General features: G+C 39.1%; 1 protein-coding gene across 4 annotated transcripts in view; it reads left to right on the top strand.

Moving 5' to 3' along the window:
* Window positions 1–3,787: 3,787 nt before the first annotated feature.
* The window catches only part of LOC136847429 (uncharacterized), an 85,428-nt gene continuing 70,679 nt past the window's right edge, over window positions 3,788–18,536 (top strand). For 2 of the 4 annotated variants that reach the window (XM_067119105.1, XM_067119103.1), the window contains exon 1: window positions 3,789–4,095. In XM_067119105.1, the coding sequence (XP_066975206.1) occupies window positions 4,093–4,095 (3 nt within the window). In that variant the 5' untranslated portion in view covers window positions 3,789–4,092. Of the gene's footprint in view, window positions 4,096–14,340; window positions 14,546–18,536 lie in introns of all 4 variants that reach the window. The other 2 variants (XM_067119104.1, XM_067119102.1) reach the window with 2 other exon arrangements.

Genomic DNA, 18,536 nt, shown 5'->3' with positions numbered 1-18,536 from the left:
GTTTACCCTTCTCATTTACTGATACATTGCTGATTCCTTGAATCTCCTCTTTTGCCTTTTCTAAGTTTTCCCTGACTGGAAATCCTACAAATAAGTGTCCATCTCCTTACAGTGCTTAAGAGAGAGAGAGAGAGAGAGAGAGAGAGAGAGAGAGAGAGAGAGAGAGAGAGAGAGAGAGAGAGAGAGAGAGAGAGAGAGAGTGTTTTTCTATCGCTAATTTTCCGTGTCATAAAAACCAATTTAAAAGTGTGTTACAACATGTCATACTCCTTCGAGATATTGTAGTTAACATCAGATACTTTATAAGAGAGACAATATTTACAACATTGTTAATTTCATCCATCATGTTGATAAAAGAAATTTGTGGAAGGAAGATAGTTTATCAATTTTTTACCGACACATTTTTCTGTAGTGTCTGGTTCCACGTTAATAAAAGAGGAAGGTGCTTCACTTTTTCATACTCCATTTTCGTCGAATTTTTAAGAATGACAAAAGATATTTTCCCTGTCCCAACACCACAAAACTGAAAATGTTTTCAAGTGTGAAATGTTTGAAATGAAATGCCAGTCTGCAGTCGGAGAATATTCATAATTTTAAAAAAATATATTTTAGAATGCAAACTTAAAATAGCAATCCTTGAAAGTACTTCCGTTATTTATGAAAATGTGTGTAAGTACACGTACCATCGAATGAATCAACATGGGAATAGTGTAAAAGGTGCTCAGTTCAATTCTAAAAAAATTGGCTAATTTCTATAAAAATCATACTTCTACAAATATTGTTATATTTTAAAAATATCAGTTATTTACAAGTCCTTCTTTCAACTCCCAGGGCCGCTAATCAAGTGAACTATTCAACATAAAATAAAGTGTATATCTTCAAGTTTTAAATCGTTTTGTTTTTTCAGAGTCGAATTATGAACGTCCAGTAGGGTATCTTCACTTCATCAAGTAAAGCTTCCGTAACGTAAAATTGCGAACCGATACTATCAACAGTGACTTACGCATACTGCATACCAAAAACATGTTACAAATTTTAAAACATCAAAATTATGTCCATTAAAGTTAATTGACTTTTTTCAGCATATGAAGAAAATGGCATCAAAGTGCAATCGGCCCAACTAGGATACGCACTTCTCTCGCAACATTTAAAAGGGCCAGCAATAAACTTCAGCAAGTCGTCACTTAAGGAATAAAAATTGACTACAGCTTCTTAGTCAAAATAATATAGAATTCATGGCAGCTCTTAGAATGAGAATCAACCAATCTCAGCCACAACTATGGGCAACCATGGCTGGATTTGTAAAATAATATAATTTGTTGAACTGCATACGTTTAGCTTTTGTTAAAGGTAGCAGTACCCAATCATACTTAGTCTACGACTTTTGTGAAGGAAAATGGTGAAGGAGAACAAGATATTTTTTACGAGGACAACACAACAAATCTAAGGGGAAATCAACACGTAGTAATGGGTACCTGGTTAAAAATGACCAAACAGCCTGAAAGTCTTTCTTTTATGTCTTCAGCCAAAGTAAGATAAATGATGAGTTTACACTCATTTCTTCTTTTACTACACATGTATATACTCTTTAAATTTTCGTAGAAACTGTATCCAGTATCGGGCAGGGGAGAAAAAGGAAGCTAGTTTAACTGACAACAGCCTTGCCTCTTAGATAGCAGATTGAATAGACCCTGGCTACGCATGACCACGTAACTCACTATCCATCCTCTTTGTAAGTTTGTCTAATTTATTGAAATTTACTAGACAAACTTGTTTTTATGTCTCTTTCTTCACTTCAGAGCTGCAAAATTAAGTGTCCTTTTGTTTGACTGATACAGATATTCCAACCACTGACACAAGTCGTTGTCATTTTAGGCTCAAATGAGCTCGATCTAAGTTCATTTACTTTTTCATCATATGCACCCCTCAGAGCCCATGTTGCAGTCACATACGGATGATATTCGCTTTCAATAGGACTGATTTTTATAATCTCAAGTTTTCATGTCTCCACTCAAGATGAAGGTGGTGAATGGAACTGCCATTGGTAGTGAATTTTTGGTATGTTGTATCTGAATGCTTTAATTTGTATGACCAGAATACATAGCTTGAATTCGCTTCATCATCATTGCTATTTTGTCAGACATGTTTACTTTTTACTATTTGTATATTGAATTTCTATAAGTGTTCATTATATGTATCTCTAACTTTTCTACATTTCAGAAACATGTAGTTACACATTTCACGAAGACTAGCTGGGCAGAATAGTTCTGAAGTCCACCAGCTTCTTCTTGAGCTGACGATAGATATCCATCCACAGCCGATTTCATTGTAACCAGTGGTGGGGACCAAACATGATTTTCCGTCAGTGACATTAGTTTCAAAGATATCAGCTGATGGTGCTTACAAACATCTAAAAAAAGAGCAGACTATGGTGTTATACTTGCCATATTCATACCTGCAAAGTCTTTGTTATGCCAGAGTTAGGCATAAGGAATGATTTGAGCTTGAACTCCAAAGCCAGTTCTCCTAGCAATTTTTCTCTGGACGACCATTCAATGTGTTCTTGAAAAATACTCGTTCACTTTCAAAAGATCATCAGCAATATAATTCATAAAGTCTTGGTCCCAGTTACTGAGGGGTGAGAAATGAAAAATTTCATAACGCAATTAAAGAAGTCTAACGGCTGATGCAATACATTCAGGTGTTCGACTAAGGGAACATTGTAAAAAGTGTGTTGGCGCCTGATATATGCCCCTAGATTTTGAGCTGGGGAAACTTTGCTTTGTATCGGAAGAGTAAGACCTATAAACTCGGGACGTTGGCAAGTATAAACTTTGTCATGCTTGCAATTATGTATACATATATATATATATATATATATATATATATATATATATATATATATATATATATATATATATATATATATATATATATATATATATATATATGTGTGTGTGTATATGTGTGTGTATGCATGTATATATACATATATATAGGTGTGTGTATGTATATACATACAGTACATACACACACACACGCACACATATACATATACTGTATATGTATGTATGTATGTATATATATATATATATATATATATATATATATATATATATATATATATATATATATATATATATATATATATATACATATATGTGTGTGTATGTGTGTGTATGCATGTATATAAACATATATGTATATATATATATATATATATATATATATATATATACACATATATATTTATATATATATATATATATATATATATATATATATATATATATATATATATATATATATATATATATATATATATATATATATATATATATATACATACTGCACTCGTATATCCATTAACGTAGTCTTCAGTAATCCAAGATTTCATTCGAGTAATTCACATAATTTCCATTAAAAAAGAACTGTTGGACTCTGTACTTAAACATAAGTCTTTAGCATATGTGGTCCAAATTATATGGGAAAATATAACATCATATAAAATGGAATCGAAACACGAATCTCAGGTGTCTTTAAATTCCCTCACATCGCTTCTGTCAGTGACTTTTGCTGCCGAAATCGTCTTAATATTTAGAAGGCTTGTTCTGTTTGGATCTTAATCGTGTGTTTAGGTTTAGTTTCGGAAAAGTTATTGAAACTTGAAGCAAAATGCTGTAAAATATCAGTAGATGCATTAAAAAAATTTATTGAACTTGGATAATGAAAAATAGACAATTTTTGGATGTTAAAAATTTATCAAAGTTGTTATCGTTTATAATATGACAACAAACGCCCCTTACCGTCTTGTCAAAAGCAAGTGACAATTGCGCTTCAAATAGCAAATCACTCGTATCAGGGAAACAGTTCTGTTTTGTGGAATTTATCCCGGAAGCACGTCAGTATAGAACAAGGGTTCCTTCACAGAACACAGTAGTAGTAACTACTAATAACCAGCAGTTAACGTTCGCACAAGCTTATTTAAACGTTTAGGCAAGGCTGTGGTATGGTAGGCGCCTTATCCAAGCCTACCATAACAAACCAGGTGATTCAAGTGTTTTCCTCATTGACAGCACAATTATCAATCAAATGGTAAGTGCTAAAGACATGAAGGTGTCTATTTTAAGTTATCTGGTTCCACATTGTCATAGCATAAATATTCGGTCAATATTATCCGAGTTTGGGTTGTTTCGGCCGTAGTCTGTTATTTAGGCTGTAAGCATGTTTACGTGTAAAATTGGCGCTGTGCTTAGTACCAGCCCCTTAGGGATGTACACTAAAACATAAAGTAAGATTACGGTTTTTTAATCTTCGGACAAACAGTAATTGCATAAATACGACATAAACATAGAAAGGGGAGGAATGTCTCTTAGTGTTTTTTTTGATTTTGGAACTGGCAATCATAATTCTGGCTCATTGAAAAATGACCAGTAGTAAGCTTTACAGTATTCGTTCAAGTTGTAATTTGCAGCGACAGTTCTGACCAAAATAAACTTTTTCAAGCCTTACAATTAACCTTATACAAATGAATTTATGACAAATGAACGCTTCATAATCGGAAATTATCTTTAGTGAAATTGATTTTTGACAACTGGGGAACAATAAAGGAATTATGCAATGTTACGATGAGAGAGAGAGAGAGAGAGAGAGTTCAAAAGAGAGAGAGAGAGTTGCCATGTGTTTAGGCCTTTGTTGAGCTAAAATTTTTTTTTTAGAGATTGAGCGATATCTTTGTATAGTATGTTTTAGCCTAGCCTAGAGAGAGAGAGAAAGAGAGAGAGAGAGAGAGAGAGAGAGAAACTTGGCACACCAACGGGCATCTGAAACATCCAGTTACTTGTGTTTTCCTAAGTCTCCACACATCATAAAACGCTCTTGCAGATTTAAATAGATTTGGTCAACTTACATGTCGGTTTACTGCCATTAATTCCAGCTGACTTTAACACCATGAAATACAAATATGAATGTAAAATTAAAGAAATTATCACTACCTGTCTGATGATGCAATAATAAGCCTGTCCATAACGGAAAACTATAAATATTGACTTTTGATAAAGAGTACTATGATATTCACACACTATCTTTTAGACTCTCTATGAATGAAGTCATCTGAAATATTTTGATTACTTCGACATGCTGTAACTAAACGTTTTTGTTTTGCAGATTTAACTATATGATATAATTTGCTATTTTCATATTCTTGTAAATTTACCTATGTGTTTTCTGTAAGAAAAAAAAAAAATTCGATGAACGAAATCTAAAGAAAACTGTATCTTCACTTTTCTTGCCGAGTGTACTCCCTCATAAAATAATTACGGTAAATATCATAAACATAATCGTAAATACCATAAACATAGGCCTAACGTCTTACGTTTTTTGGATTTTTTTTGGATGACTTAATGGCTGAAATGACAACGACCGTATTAGCCTACCAAAGTAACCAAGGCTTTGCCCGTTTACTGTAACTTAGGCTAGGCAATAGCTTCACATGGGGTATTACTTTGGAAATTGGTTTTACCTGTACAGGTATTATCAAACTTCATGCTCAGGTTATGGTTTGAAAATTCCCATCGTTTGTTGGAAAAAATGTATCTTTAAATTCTTGCCTAAACTAGGATATTCAATACCATCTATAACATATATGGTAGCCTAGTCTAGCATTATAAATTATATTCTATACATATACACGAATTATAGTAATTATTAATATCAGCTAATTATGGAGGTTCATGCAGATGGACTTATGATAATTCAGTACAAAAAGAAATTGAATAACAAACAAGAATTAGCTTAGCCTACACAATGGTATATTGTATATATACATATACTGTAGCCTAGCCTACATTATACTGTACTGTATATTCACATATTAATATCATATTATACAAACATCAACATAATGAATATGCATCTTTTCCATGGATCTTTTAAAAAGTTATGCTTTGCTTCACTGTATCCAATGATATTGTATGTGTTCTCTTACTGTTCTTATATTATAAATTGTGACCATAGCCATCAATGTTTCAGTTTGGAAATCGATTACGCAGTAAGTTTATTTCACTGTATTTAACTCAGTTCAGAGCGCAGCGCTTTTCTTGCTTCTAGTTAGCGTAAATGAATCTCTAGATACTTTATTTATATGGGACAAGCTTATTTTTCGTTATATGCTATTTTTCGTTATATGAAGTCTTTTTAAGTTGAAGTATAACTTAAATACTTCTTGTTGTGAAATTAATTTAGCTATTTTTTCGTTAATAGATGATGTTGGTCATTGGGGGTATGTTTGTTTTGTGTAAAAAAATTCAAGAGTCTTTTACTATTTTCACTTTTTTTCATTATAATAAAAGCTGTACGTATTTATCTGTTCTCGGTGTGAAAACAGCAGTAATAATTCTTTCATGCCCAGTAGTTTTGATTAAAATACTTTTCTCCAATTTTATTTACGGTCGAGTTTCATCCATGTTGTCAATGCACGATAATTTATAGTCATTAGTAGGTTGAACATTGTTTTCCCAGCTTCATCTACAACTTGCAACTCAAATTTAGCAGTATATTTCCTTGCTGATCTTTTCTCCATAACGGATAAGGATATAATGTAAAAATATATCAGTCCTATTCTACTTAACGTCATTTGTAACAAAACTATGGTAATTGTTTACTACTGTACGAGGTTGAAATACAAGCAAACCAGCTGCTGTTATCTGATGTGGTTATTAGCAAAACAGCAGTTTCTTGTTCAGTTGTTTATGGCTGTTCACATTTGCGCAAGAGTACATAAGTATAACATTACAGTGCTAACAGTACTTTTATCATTCTCTCTTACTTTTTTAACTAGAAAATGGGATAAAGAGACAGGGGAAAAGAAGTTGGTGTATTGTAATTTGGTCTCTCTCGCTGCCAGATTGTATGCTGCTGCCTGTGCCTGTGCGAAATTTAAAAATATTTTCTAAATGTTGTATCGGTATTAAATGCTAACCCCATTGCAAAATCGAATTATCGTAAGGCAAATTATTGTAACTCGAGCACTGCCTGTAGTATTGTGGTTGCTTATCAAGAATTTACTGTTATTTTTGGTTGGTTGACTGTAATTAACCTGTAATTAGCCTCAAAATTTGTATGCAGGCCAACCTGGAATGCTATTGCACATGCGCAGTGTTATAGGGAAGCTTTTGGTAAAAAGTGGAGTTTCCTTCACCCGGGGGTCCAGAGGGAGGTTAGGGTACGTTAGGTTAGTATAGTTCCTTTTATAATAGGTTTCCTTAGCCAATCCCTTCTTAAACATATGGCTCCTTAATGACTTGTGCATGTGCGGAACCATTCCATAACAACAACATGGCAGTTCAGTTTTCCTCCCACCATTTTCCCCCACTCAAAACCCCGTGTTCCCAAAGGGTCCCCAACCAAGTTGGGTAGATATTATTAGGTTAATAATAATTGACCGACAATAATCACCACCACGTCTTTCATCAGCAACACTAAAAGTATAGGAAAAATCAATTTCCAAAGTAATAGTCCGTGCAAAGCTGTTGCTTAGATTTACTGGCACTTTAGTCAGGCTAGGCATAGGCCTAAGTAAAACTTGACAAGAGCATCAAAGATAGTTAAAAAAAACACTGAATATGAAAATGCAGGGTAAATGTAATTGAGACAATTGAGCCTGATAAAAAAAGTGAGAAGAGCAAATAAGGAAATAAATAAAATATGCAATCCAGGGGATGGGGGTATTGTAGAACCCCCATGCTAGGATTACGTACAGGCTTTCATGGTTGGGGCCAGTTGAGAATGACGGACACAAGTAGCGCTGCCGAAAACAAACCTAACTTTTCCTAGAATGCCATGTCCTGACTGAACCAGACCTTACCTTCCCAGCCTGACATAGGGTGCTGTGCCATGACCTGGCTGGGGTTGGGGAGGTGCCCTTTGACCCCCCAAGTAACACTAAACATGGACTGGACCAAGTTTCCACATGGAGATAGTGTTAGAGGCTGCTCCCATTGTTTTGCAAACTACCCTTATGGTTCCCCCCAATAGCCTATGTCAAGGAAGACATGGCACCGCAGGATGTGTTAATGCTGATTAGGCTTGGGTGCAATTGAAGTGAAATAACCCGGAAAAATGAGAATACAGTGCTACTTGATGGCTGCAGTGCTTTTGTTCAATGTAGTGACAGGGTAGAGAGTGAAATATAGCCTATTCATTTTTGTTATAACTTGTTTTGGTAAAACCAATGAGTGTACAGTTTTGCAGTAGCAATCTCCAATTTATAATGCAGAAAAACATGAAAATTGTTTTCAGCATAGGATAATATTGATAATAATTTGAATACATATTAAAATGTGTATTTTATATAAGTAACGTATCAAGTAATTACATAGCTATGAGTTTCCTACTTATGGCAGCCTAAAAATATAAAATTCCACTACTGGGGACCAGGAAGAACAACTTAGCAGAGCGCTTCAATTTGTTTTCTGCTGGCTCCTGACTAACATTGGTGTTTTTCCTGCAGTCTGCTTCATCGTTTGTTGGATGTTTTTTCAAGTTTTTGGTGAAGTACTCAATTTTCGTTGTAGCCATCAAACTTTAGTTATTGTGTTAACTTTGGTTAACTTTACATTATTGTATTTTTATTCAAGATGTCTGATTCTAGCTCTTCAGGCATTAGGTTTTGTTCTGAAGGTTGTAAGACTAGATTAACAAAGTCTTATGATTCTCACATGAAGTGCATTAAGTGTAGAGGGCAGGATTGCAGTAAAGACAACACTTGCATTGAATGTCACGATTGGGACGATAAAAAGTGGAAGGCCTTGAGGTCCCATCTGGATAAACTAGATAAGGATAGGAAAAGGAAGGCAGCTGCTAGAGCTGAGAATAGGGCTAGTTTAGAGTCTGTTTGAGTGCCAGCCTTGAATCTAGGTTTGACCAGAAGTTCAAGTTTTTGGCCAACACAGTGATGGAGTTGGGGTCCTCCTTTAGGGCATTTGTTCAAAAGAGCAATGTGCAAAGTGTTAGTGTTGTGCACAGTGATATTGTTGAGGAGGTGGCTGCCCGTCCCACCAGTGCTTCTAAATGAAGGTCCCTGTCCCATTCCCCCACACCTGGGAGAAGACATACTGGAGGTCCAAGGGAGGCTGATGGGGTTTGCCCAGGGGTAGTCACCCCCTCTGTCAAGCCTGTTGTCCATTCCCAGGCTGCAACAGAGTGCCTGTTGGAAAGGTGTCTCTATTAGTGTGCATCGCCTTTCGTCAGACTCGGAGGATTCCATTCCTGGCAAGGAGTGCCAAGGGTGCTACCTAGCCTCTTTGCACCCACTCAAGAGGCATACTGCATTACAGTGCGGACAGCTCCCCTTCCAACCAAGAGGGCCAAGGAGGCCAGTCTTAGCCCTCAGCCCTCCTGCAGTTCCATTGTTCCACCTTCTGCCTCTTCAACCTGTCCTCTCCGGTCCACTTGGGACAGTCCGGAGTCGATCTCGTATTTTGATTTGGTCTTCTGTTTTTGGCTCCCAAGCACCAGGAAGAACCGTTCAGGCACCCATTGTCTTCTGTGAAGCTCCTTCTTGCTCCTGAGCTTCCTTCGCCTCCTGGAAGTTCGGCGCTTGCTTCCGTGCGCCAGGCTCCTGCTACCAAGTGCTCTGTGCCAACTCCTGGGCACCAGTTACCATCTCATGCTGGCTTGGCACCAGCTTCTCCTCCTCCTAAACCACACTCATTAAGTGTCAATCAGACAATCTCATGAGTTTTTGAAGAAAACTCCAGCTCTCTCCAAGTTTAAGGACATGTTGTCCCATTTCTTCCGACAAGGAGGATGCTGGGCAGGATTCCTATCCTTCTTCACCTATTCCGCCTTGCTGAGGTACTTCCTCGACTACTTTCCTGATTTTTTCGCACATGCTGCCCTGGTTTCTCCTGCTTCGACTTTCCTCATGAGGAAACTTCCAGTTGACAATGCTAATCTCCCAAAGTTGGTGCTTTCCTCATCTGCGAAGAAGGTACTTTGAGAAGTGGAAGTCTGGTTGGCCTCTAAGAGGGAACAGGGCAAAGCCACTCTTGTTTTTCCTCCTTGTAGGCTGATGAAGAGAAGTTACCACTTTTACGCCACCGGGGAAGCTCCTTCTCTGGGGGTATCTGCCTCCTCCCAAGGGGACTTCTCCGACCTGGTCGATGTGACTCGCCAGTCTGCTTTTTCCTCAGCCAAGATCATGTCCTCCTCTCCCAAGTTAGACCATTTGACCAGGAATCTGTGTAAGGTTTTGGAAGTTTATAGATTCCTCGACTGGACTATCGGAGCTTTAGCCAGGAAGATTGAGGATTGCCCAGGCCTGGCAGAAGATTTTGCAACAGACTGGTTAGGGTTATTATCATGTGACAACAAAGCTGTAAGAGATGGATCTGCAGAGCTTGCTTCCCTCTTTTCCTTATGTATTTTGAAGAAAAGAGAGATGTGGTGCTCGTTCACCACAAGAGGGGTTACCACTACCCAGAAGTCGGCGCTCCTGTTCTCTTCTCTGAACAAATCTCACCTGTTTCCACAAGATGTAGCTAAGGAGGTTTTGTCGGCTTTGCAGAAGTTCACCAATGATCTTCTGGCCCAGTCCACCAAACGGCCGAGGGACTGCTCTGCCGTTGCAGCAAGGTCCTTTTCTTTACTTTAACTTCAGCCCTTTTGCGGAAGAAAACAGAAGACCCAACCAAGACTTCTATGCAAGGGAGCAGTAGGGGTGGTCAAGAATTACAGTTCAGAAGGGTTTTACAACCGACACTTTGTAGTCCCCAATCATCAGGGGACTGGAGGCCAGTCCTGGATGTTAGCGCCCTGAATCGGCTCATTTTGAAAATGAAATTTCACATGGAAACAAACCACTCATTCATGTCGTCCATCCATCAGGGGGACTGGATGGTCACCCTGGACATGCAGGATGCTTATTTTCATGTCCCTATACATCCGGACTCTGAAAATTTCAACGGTTCGTCTTTCAGGACTAGGTTCTACAATTTTGGGCCTTGTGCTTTGACCTATCCACGGCCCCGGAAGTTTTCACTTGGATTCTCGCTCCTCTCGGCAGATGGCTTCATCTTCTCAGCATAAATTTATGCCTCCATTTGGATGACTGGCTTCTCAGATCTCTCCCGAGAGAAAAGTGCATGGAGGACTTAATGAAAACTCTTCACCTGACTCAGAGTTAGGCATTTTAGTCAACAACCAAAAATCACAGATGATTCCAAGACAGGAGATTCCCTGTTTGGAGATGATTCTGGAATCACGGACTTTTCGGGCTTCTCTTTCACCCAGAAGAGTCGTCTCCTGCCTTCAAACAGTCTGAAAGTTCCTATCTCTCCAGTCTTGCTCAGCATTGCAATGGATGAGTCTCTTAGGGACTCTTGCCTCAGTAGAACAGTTTGTGAGGTTGGGCAGGTTGCACATGAGACCGCTTCAGTTCTTTCTGAAAGCGAACTGGAGGAGAAAGACCCAACCAGACTCCTTCGTCTTCCCCATCACATTGGAGATCAAGCAGGATCTTTGATGGTGGTTATGCGAAGAAAGACTTTGGGAGGGGAAGTCTCTTCTTCCATTGAGCTCTGACCTAGACTTTTACTCCGACACTTCAGATCTAGGTTGGGGGCTCTTCTCTGGGATGAAGTGTCTGGAATGTGGTTGGAAGGCCTGAGAAACTCCCACATGAATGTAAATGAACTGAAGGTCATTCACCTGGATCTTCAGTCCTTCTCAGCCCTAGTTCACAGCAGAATAGTAACAGTCAATGCCAACAACACAACAGCTCTTTCATACATACGAAAGCAAGGAGGCACCCACTCTTTCTCTCTTTATGAGTCTGCAAAAGAGTTCCTACTCTGGGCAGAACAGAAGCAGGTGCCAATTGTGATTCGTTTTATCCGTGGAAGGTTGAATGTCTTGGCATATGAGTTGAGTCATCTCAAACAGGTGTTTCCAACTGGGTGGACCTTGGATCTTCTAGTCTGCAACGATCTATGTTTGTGACATTGAGTTATCACTGTCTTCCTTGCTTCTGTTCCCCTGTCCTGAACCATCTCTCATGGTGGACGGACGCCATGCTCTTGGATTGGACAGGTCTCAATGTTATGCCTTCCCCCCCTTTTGGTATGATCAGGGAGGTGATCAACAAGTTTGCATCCCACCAAGATGTTTCAGTGACCCTAGATGCTCCGTTTTGGGCAAGGAAGGAATGGTTCCCAGACCTGCTGCAACTGTTAGTGGACTTCCTGAGGCTCTTGCCATAAAAGCGGTCACTGTTCAGACAGCCCCACTTCTTTAGGTACCACTAAGGGTTGTCCACTCTGGCCCTGACAGGCTTCAGACTGTCAGGCGCCTCATCAGAGCGAAGGGGTTTTTGAGACAGGCTGCAGAAGCTATTGCTGGATGCAGATGACCTTCTTCTAGCAACCTCTACCAGTCCAAGTGGACAGTCTTCAGAAGATGGTGCAGCCGCCATAATGTCTTCTTTTGAGACCTCTGTAAGTCAGGTAGCCAACTTCTTGCTCTACCTGAGGACCTCCAGGAAGCTAGCGACCTCCACTATCAAGGGATATAGGTCAGTGCTCAGTTTGGTGTTTAAACATAGAGGTCTGGATCTGTCCTCTGACCAAGACCCAAGTGACCTAATCAAGTCCTTCGATTCTGTCAAGCAAGAGAAGTTGGACGTTGTCTCCTGGAATTTAGACATCGTTTTGAAATGGCTCTCAGGTCCCTCCCACAAACTGCTTCACTCTGTCTCTTGCTCTTCTTTGTGGCTTTGGCTACTGCTGAATGGATAAGCAAGCTCCAAGCAATCAGTAAGAGAGTTGGCTTTTCACAGTGAGATGCAGTTTGCTCCTTCTCTCATGGGTTCCTTGCCAAGAATGAGGATCCTTCTAATTCTTGGCCCTGTTTGTTCACCATTAAAAATTTAATGGCCAGAAGAAGAGGAGAGGCTTCTCTGCCCTGTAAGAGCCCTTAGGTATTGCCTTCAAAGGACAGAGAAGATCAGGGGGCCTTCGAACAATCTCTGGTGCTCTGTGAGGAACCCTTCTTGTCCTCTTTCCAAGAATGCTCTTTCCTTCTTTTTGAGAAGCTTGGTTTCTGAATCTCACTCCCAGATTAAAGAAGACATCTTGCCAATCTTTGAAGTGAAAGCCCACGAGGTCAGGGCCATTGCTACCTCACTTGCGTTCAGACATAATATGTCCCTGTTGATTATCCTTCAATCAGCCTTTTGGAAATGCAAGTCAGTTGTTACTGCTCACTACCTCAAGGACGTGGAAACTACTATTGAAAATTGCTGTACATTGGGACCTTTATCCATGGCTGGCATGGTGTGGGAGAGGAAGCATAGGGGGCCTTCTTTCCCACTACTGTCCCTCGTCTTGGCGTAAGGTGTTAAGTTTATGGGAAACCTTGGGGGTATGTAGTACCTGGAGTGCCCATCAGTTTTTAGTTGTTTGGGTGGTGGTTTTTATTATAGTGTAGGTAACAGCGTTGTTGGTTTATTCTGGTCTGTGCCCAGGGCAAGGGCATCTCTTTTAAACTTTGCTAGCCACAGGTGTACAGTAGAACCCTGGTCCTCGACCGCACCAGAACTTGACATAATCGGAATTCGACACAAAATTTCAAGTAAATATTGCATTGGAGCTCAAACAACAAACCAGAATCCAACCCAATGAATCATATGATGTTTGTAAAAAGAATGTTTTGGTCAGCTGCCGCTAGTTGGTATTGTTCCCATGTGTCGTTTAAACCCTGCTTTATTGAAAGATATTTTAGTGATTTTGTTTACACTATTCCAGTAGACTCTGTATGAAATTTACCATAAATTAATACTGAACGTAAAAAACGTTTATGTATCACCACGATAGGCCACCAGGATGGCATTTTGGTTTGTTTACATCCACTCATGCCACAAGCTGCTGACGTAACTTTGGCAATTTTTCTTAAGTTTGTGATAACAGACATAATTCTGCTTATTTTTAATATTTTATTAATTTATTATAATAATAAGGCTTGTTTAAAATGTTTTATTATATTAGCAATAGTTTTTGTGCCTACCCGTTACAGTACCTACTGGTACCTAGCCTAGCTTAGGCTATGGCGCTTGGTCAACCATCGGTAATATGGCTGCATTGGATGTAGGCCAGTTTTTTTTTATACAGTATACATTTAAAAATGAAAAAAGTGCTTCTAATACGGTAAGTTATTTAAATCTGAACTTATTTAATTATAATTTGTGTAATGTTTTGTATAAAAAGGCAAGGTTAGGGTAATGACTGGTGGTCAAGAACTGATTAATCCATTTTCAGTTATTTCTTATGGGAAAAATTGATTCAGATCTCAACTGAATCACATCTCGACTCTTCTGGAACGGATTAGTGTTGAGGCCCGGGGTTCTACTGTACTTCCCTTGCTGCAAAGTTCCCACTTACGTAGGGGTGACTCTGGTAGGGGTGACTCTGGGCTATGCAGCTATGCCCACTACAGGTCAAGAGGAGCTTCGACCAGAGGCAGTAACTATCTGCAGTTGCTCTCTTGCCAGGTAAGGAAACAACAAGCATTGTCTCAATGCTAGCAACTGTTCTGTTTCAAAGTCATTATCCTTTCAATGTGGAATCAGGTATGTAATGGATTGGTAAGTTACTTATATACAAATGACATTTTTGTGATAAAATAAATTTTTATATATACTGTACTTACCAAGTACAGGCAGTCCCCAGTTTACAAGGGGGGTTTAGTTCCAACGACACGTCATAAGCTGAAAATCGTCATTACCTGAAATGTCGAAAATCTTAAGCAAACCCTACCTTTAATCATTTGGGTGTCTTGTAAATGCCGTAAACTGCATTTTTATTGAGTTTTTCATAAAAACCTCCAAATTTTGACCATTCTGCCCTTTTTGGAGTTATATCTTCCTTTGGATCGGTGTCATCAGCACTGTAAACCCAGAACCTGCATTGTAACCTGAGAAATAATTTTTGATGAATGTATTTGAAGAGTGTCAAAAGTTCAGAACGTCGTAAGCCAAGCCTGTTGTAACCTGGGGACTGCTTGTAATTAAATAATCAGAGCCTTCTCTTTCCCCTCACATGAACATAAAGCCAAAAATGATTTGAAGCTCTCTGCTAAGTTGTTCCTCCTGGTCCCTGATGGGGGTTGGGGCACTTGTGTACAACAAAACAAATGCTAGCACTACCATGAATTTTGAAATTTTTAGGCTGCCATTGGTAGGAAACTCATAGCTATGTAATTACTGTACTTGGTAATTATACAGTATATAAAACTTTATTTTATCATAAAAATTTAATTTTTTTAAAAAGGTGTTGTACACTTCCAGCTTGCTTTCAACAAGTGGGCATACAGTATATTATAAAAGGTAACCTCATAAACAGTTTTGTAGTAATGCTTCTTGCATTCTTGTCTGTTTGCACATTTAGGTTACAGTAACATATAACTTGGCATATCCTATCAAAGGGTACTTGCCTACCCAAATTATACTAGTATGCCATGCTAGCATGTTCATCTCTACCTAATCCACTTTGGGTGCTGAGCCCAACCTAATGCTTTTTAAGGCTCCAGGACCTTAACCATTGTCATGTAACCCCAGTATTTCCTGTTAATGAAATTTTAGAAACTTAAAAGACAGATACATTCATTGTTCCTACTGAAATACAAACCACTGTACATATATATAGGAGTATTCCACAGCATGAGCTAGAAAGTTGGTAATACTGTACAGTGGCTAATTGGAGGTAGGGAGTTGAGTGGGGGGAAACTGTGTTTGTGGTTCAAAATCACCACCCATCCTTGCTCACAGGAGTACTGGCAGACATTTCTGGCCCTTGGTATTTTGAGCAACCTGTCTTTTGCTGCTGTTCCTACTAAGGTACTCAACACTGCTGAGCCTTCTGTATTAGTCATCTTGCAACTGGAGATAACCCCTCTGTATCAGAAAGAGGTATTGTGATCTGCTAGCTCTTGTGGATTTGTTGGGGTTGCTCAACAGGATATACTGCATAGTCATTTAGTCATCCAATCTCCACACAGACAAAAGTACAGTATCTTAGCTAAGGTATGCAGAGTACTGTACATACATAAGGCTGGAGTTACAATGGGTGAGTTTCTAGGCTCTGTCTCTCCCTTCTCCTTTTCTTTTCTTCCTTTACAAGCCACCACTCAACCTGATTATATGCTATAATGGGTCATGATGCAGGTATGCTTCACAGTGGGCCATTCTATCCTAAGAGATTTGGCTCATAAGGTGTGATTCCCTCAACTATTCCTTTTAACAAGGGTGGGTGGGCGTGGTGCAGCAGTAAAGCAATCATCTGAACCCATCATTTTATATTTGACCTAGATGTTAGCTGTCTTTCTAACTTGTGCTCTCCTTACTACTGTGTTATGGTAATGGTTGGGTCACTGAAGTTTACTTAGAACAAGAATAAACACATCTAACTGACTAGATCCCAATTAACCACTTATCTATATGCTAGGTTTTAAAGGAGATTGCAGGAATCATTGATTCTGTGCACACTTTCATAACCAAGAATATGACCTTTCGAGGTAGAGTTTCAATTTAGATACTATCTTCCCACCTCCTGAGCAAGTCTCATACATAAAAGGTGATGGTTTCTATTCCAGTAGGAATAAATATTAATTTTGTACATATAACTTACCTGGTAATTATATATACGTATAGCTGTAGTCTCTGACGTCACGGCAGAAAATTGAAAATCGCGGCAGCGCTAATGAATGGTCACGTGATACCCCTTCCCACTGCCCTCTACAGGTGAGTGAGAGGAACCATAACCCAAACTCTTCATGTGTTTCTGCCGTGTGGTACCGGTAAGCCGGTGCAGCTTAGCAGAGAATTATCGCTGATTCTTTCGTTGGACATTGTTGGTGATGTACAATTGTTTGATTTGAATCTTTGGCAGACATTGTTTGTGCTTAGCTTTTTTCATCCCCGCCTTCCTTATTTAGCATTATGTCGGACACTGGTCCCTTGGTGTATAGGTTTTGTAGCAAGGGCTGCAAAACTAGATTAGGGAAAATTACCATTGACCCTCATTCTGTGTGTTCGGGGTGTAGAGGACAGGTTTGTTCGGTATCGTTAACCTGTGAAGAATGTAAGGATTTGTCAGGGGAAGAATGGAGGTTATTGGTGACACCCCTTTTTCTATGTGTTTTTCGTGTACTGCGCCCTGGGCAGGGGCATTTATTTGGTTGGTTATCATGCATAGTCCACGGTGAGCCCTCGACTGGCATGTAGCCCTCTAGCACTTAACCCTCAGGTCTATATACCTTGTTGGTGCAAGTTGAGGATTGTTACGAACCCATGAGTTCGTATCTGTACATATATTTATATGTGTTGTTTGTGTTCCTGAATTGGTATTATCTGCCTTTAAGGGTTTGTTTGTTGTCACTTGTCAACGATAGTTTAGTCACTCGTCAATGATAGTTGGTTGTTTATCAGTTGTTGACATCCGTATATTTGTTGCTGCAGTGGTTACTTAGCTGCTTTACTTTCATAATCATGGCAGTTTAACCCTTTTGACTAATTGTTTATTGACGGCCGTAAATTATTTATTAATATTTATTATTCTCGTTTAGTTGTTCTCGTATAATTGGCTGGTTAAGACTGATACTTATTTCTCCTCTTTGGTGCTTGGCTGATGGGCAACCGAGTTGATGAATGGCCTGGAACTGCAGTCGGATGTAGAAGTCACCACCTGACTGGATTTGAGAGAAGTCACCTACTTACTCCCGTGAGGAGAACCTGACTGGATTTCAGAGAAGTCACCTGCTTACTCCCGTGAGAAGAACTTGACTTGGATTTGTAACTTGGACGCAGTGCGGACTTTGAAGGCTGTGGTTTTGATGGATCCCTCGTGGTGGCCCCGAACTGGATCCTGCCCTTGCTGGAAGTTGTTCCTGAGTTTCCCCTGATTCTGAAGGTGGCTTCCCGTCGTAATTGCCATATGACGTAAAACATCACGACAGAACTCGCTATCGAACTACCGAAGACCCAGTAATAGAAGATCTTGGACCTATCCATCGTCATCCAGATATCTGAAGACCATGTGACAGAAGATCCTGGACCCGTCCATCGTCATCCGGATACCTTAGCTATCTAAGGTCCTGTATCGTCATACCAGCCAAAGTTAATTATTATTGTTATTATTATTATTATTATAATTTATTTTTATAGTTATTTATTCTTATTATCCTTCACTTCTTTCTTGACGTAGCCCTGGGATCCCAATTGAACCCATAAAATCCATTCAACATCTTTGGATTTTAAATTAAACAATTTTTGTTACTGCCTTCGAGGCTGATACGTAACAAATGGCATCCCCAGCGGGATTATCCAGTGCTCTTCAGGTTTGAGGTGGAGGATAGAATTTAGGAGTTAGGGTTTAGTATTTTTTTTTCCATCTTGTTCTTTTTAAAAAAATGGCAGTTCTAACCAGTATCGAAGATGTACAACCATTTATAAATAGGGAAACATTGGAGGTTGACACTGAATCATT

This window comes from Macrobrachium rosenbergii, chromosome 16 (genome assembly GCF_040412425.1).
Source record: "Macrobrachium rosenbergii isolate ZJJX-2024 chromosome 16, ASM4041242v1, whole genome shotgun sequence".
Taxonomy (NCBI): domain Eukaryota; kingdom Metazoa; phylum Arthropoda; class Malacostraca; order Decapoda; family Palaemonidae; genus Macrobrachium; species Macrobrachium rosenbergii.
The sequence above is the reverse complement of the archived record's forward strand: the minus strand, read 5'-3'. Positions and strand labels throughout refer to the sequence as shown.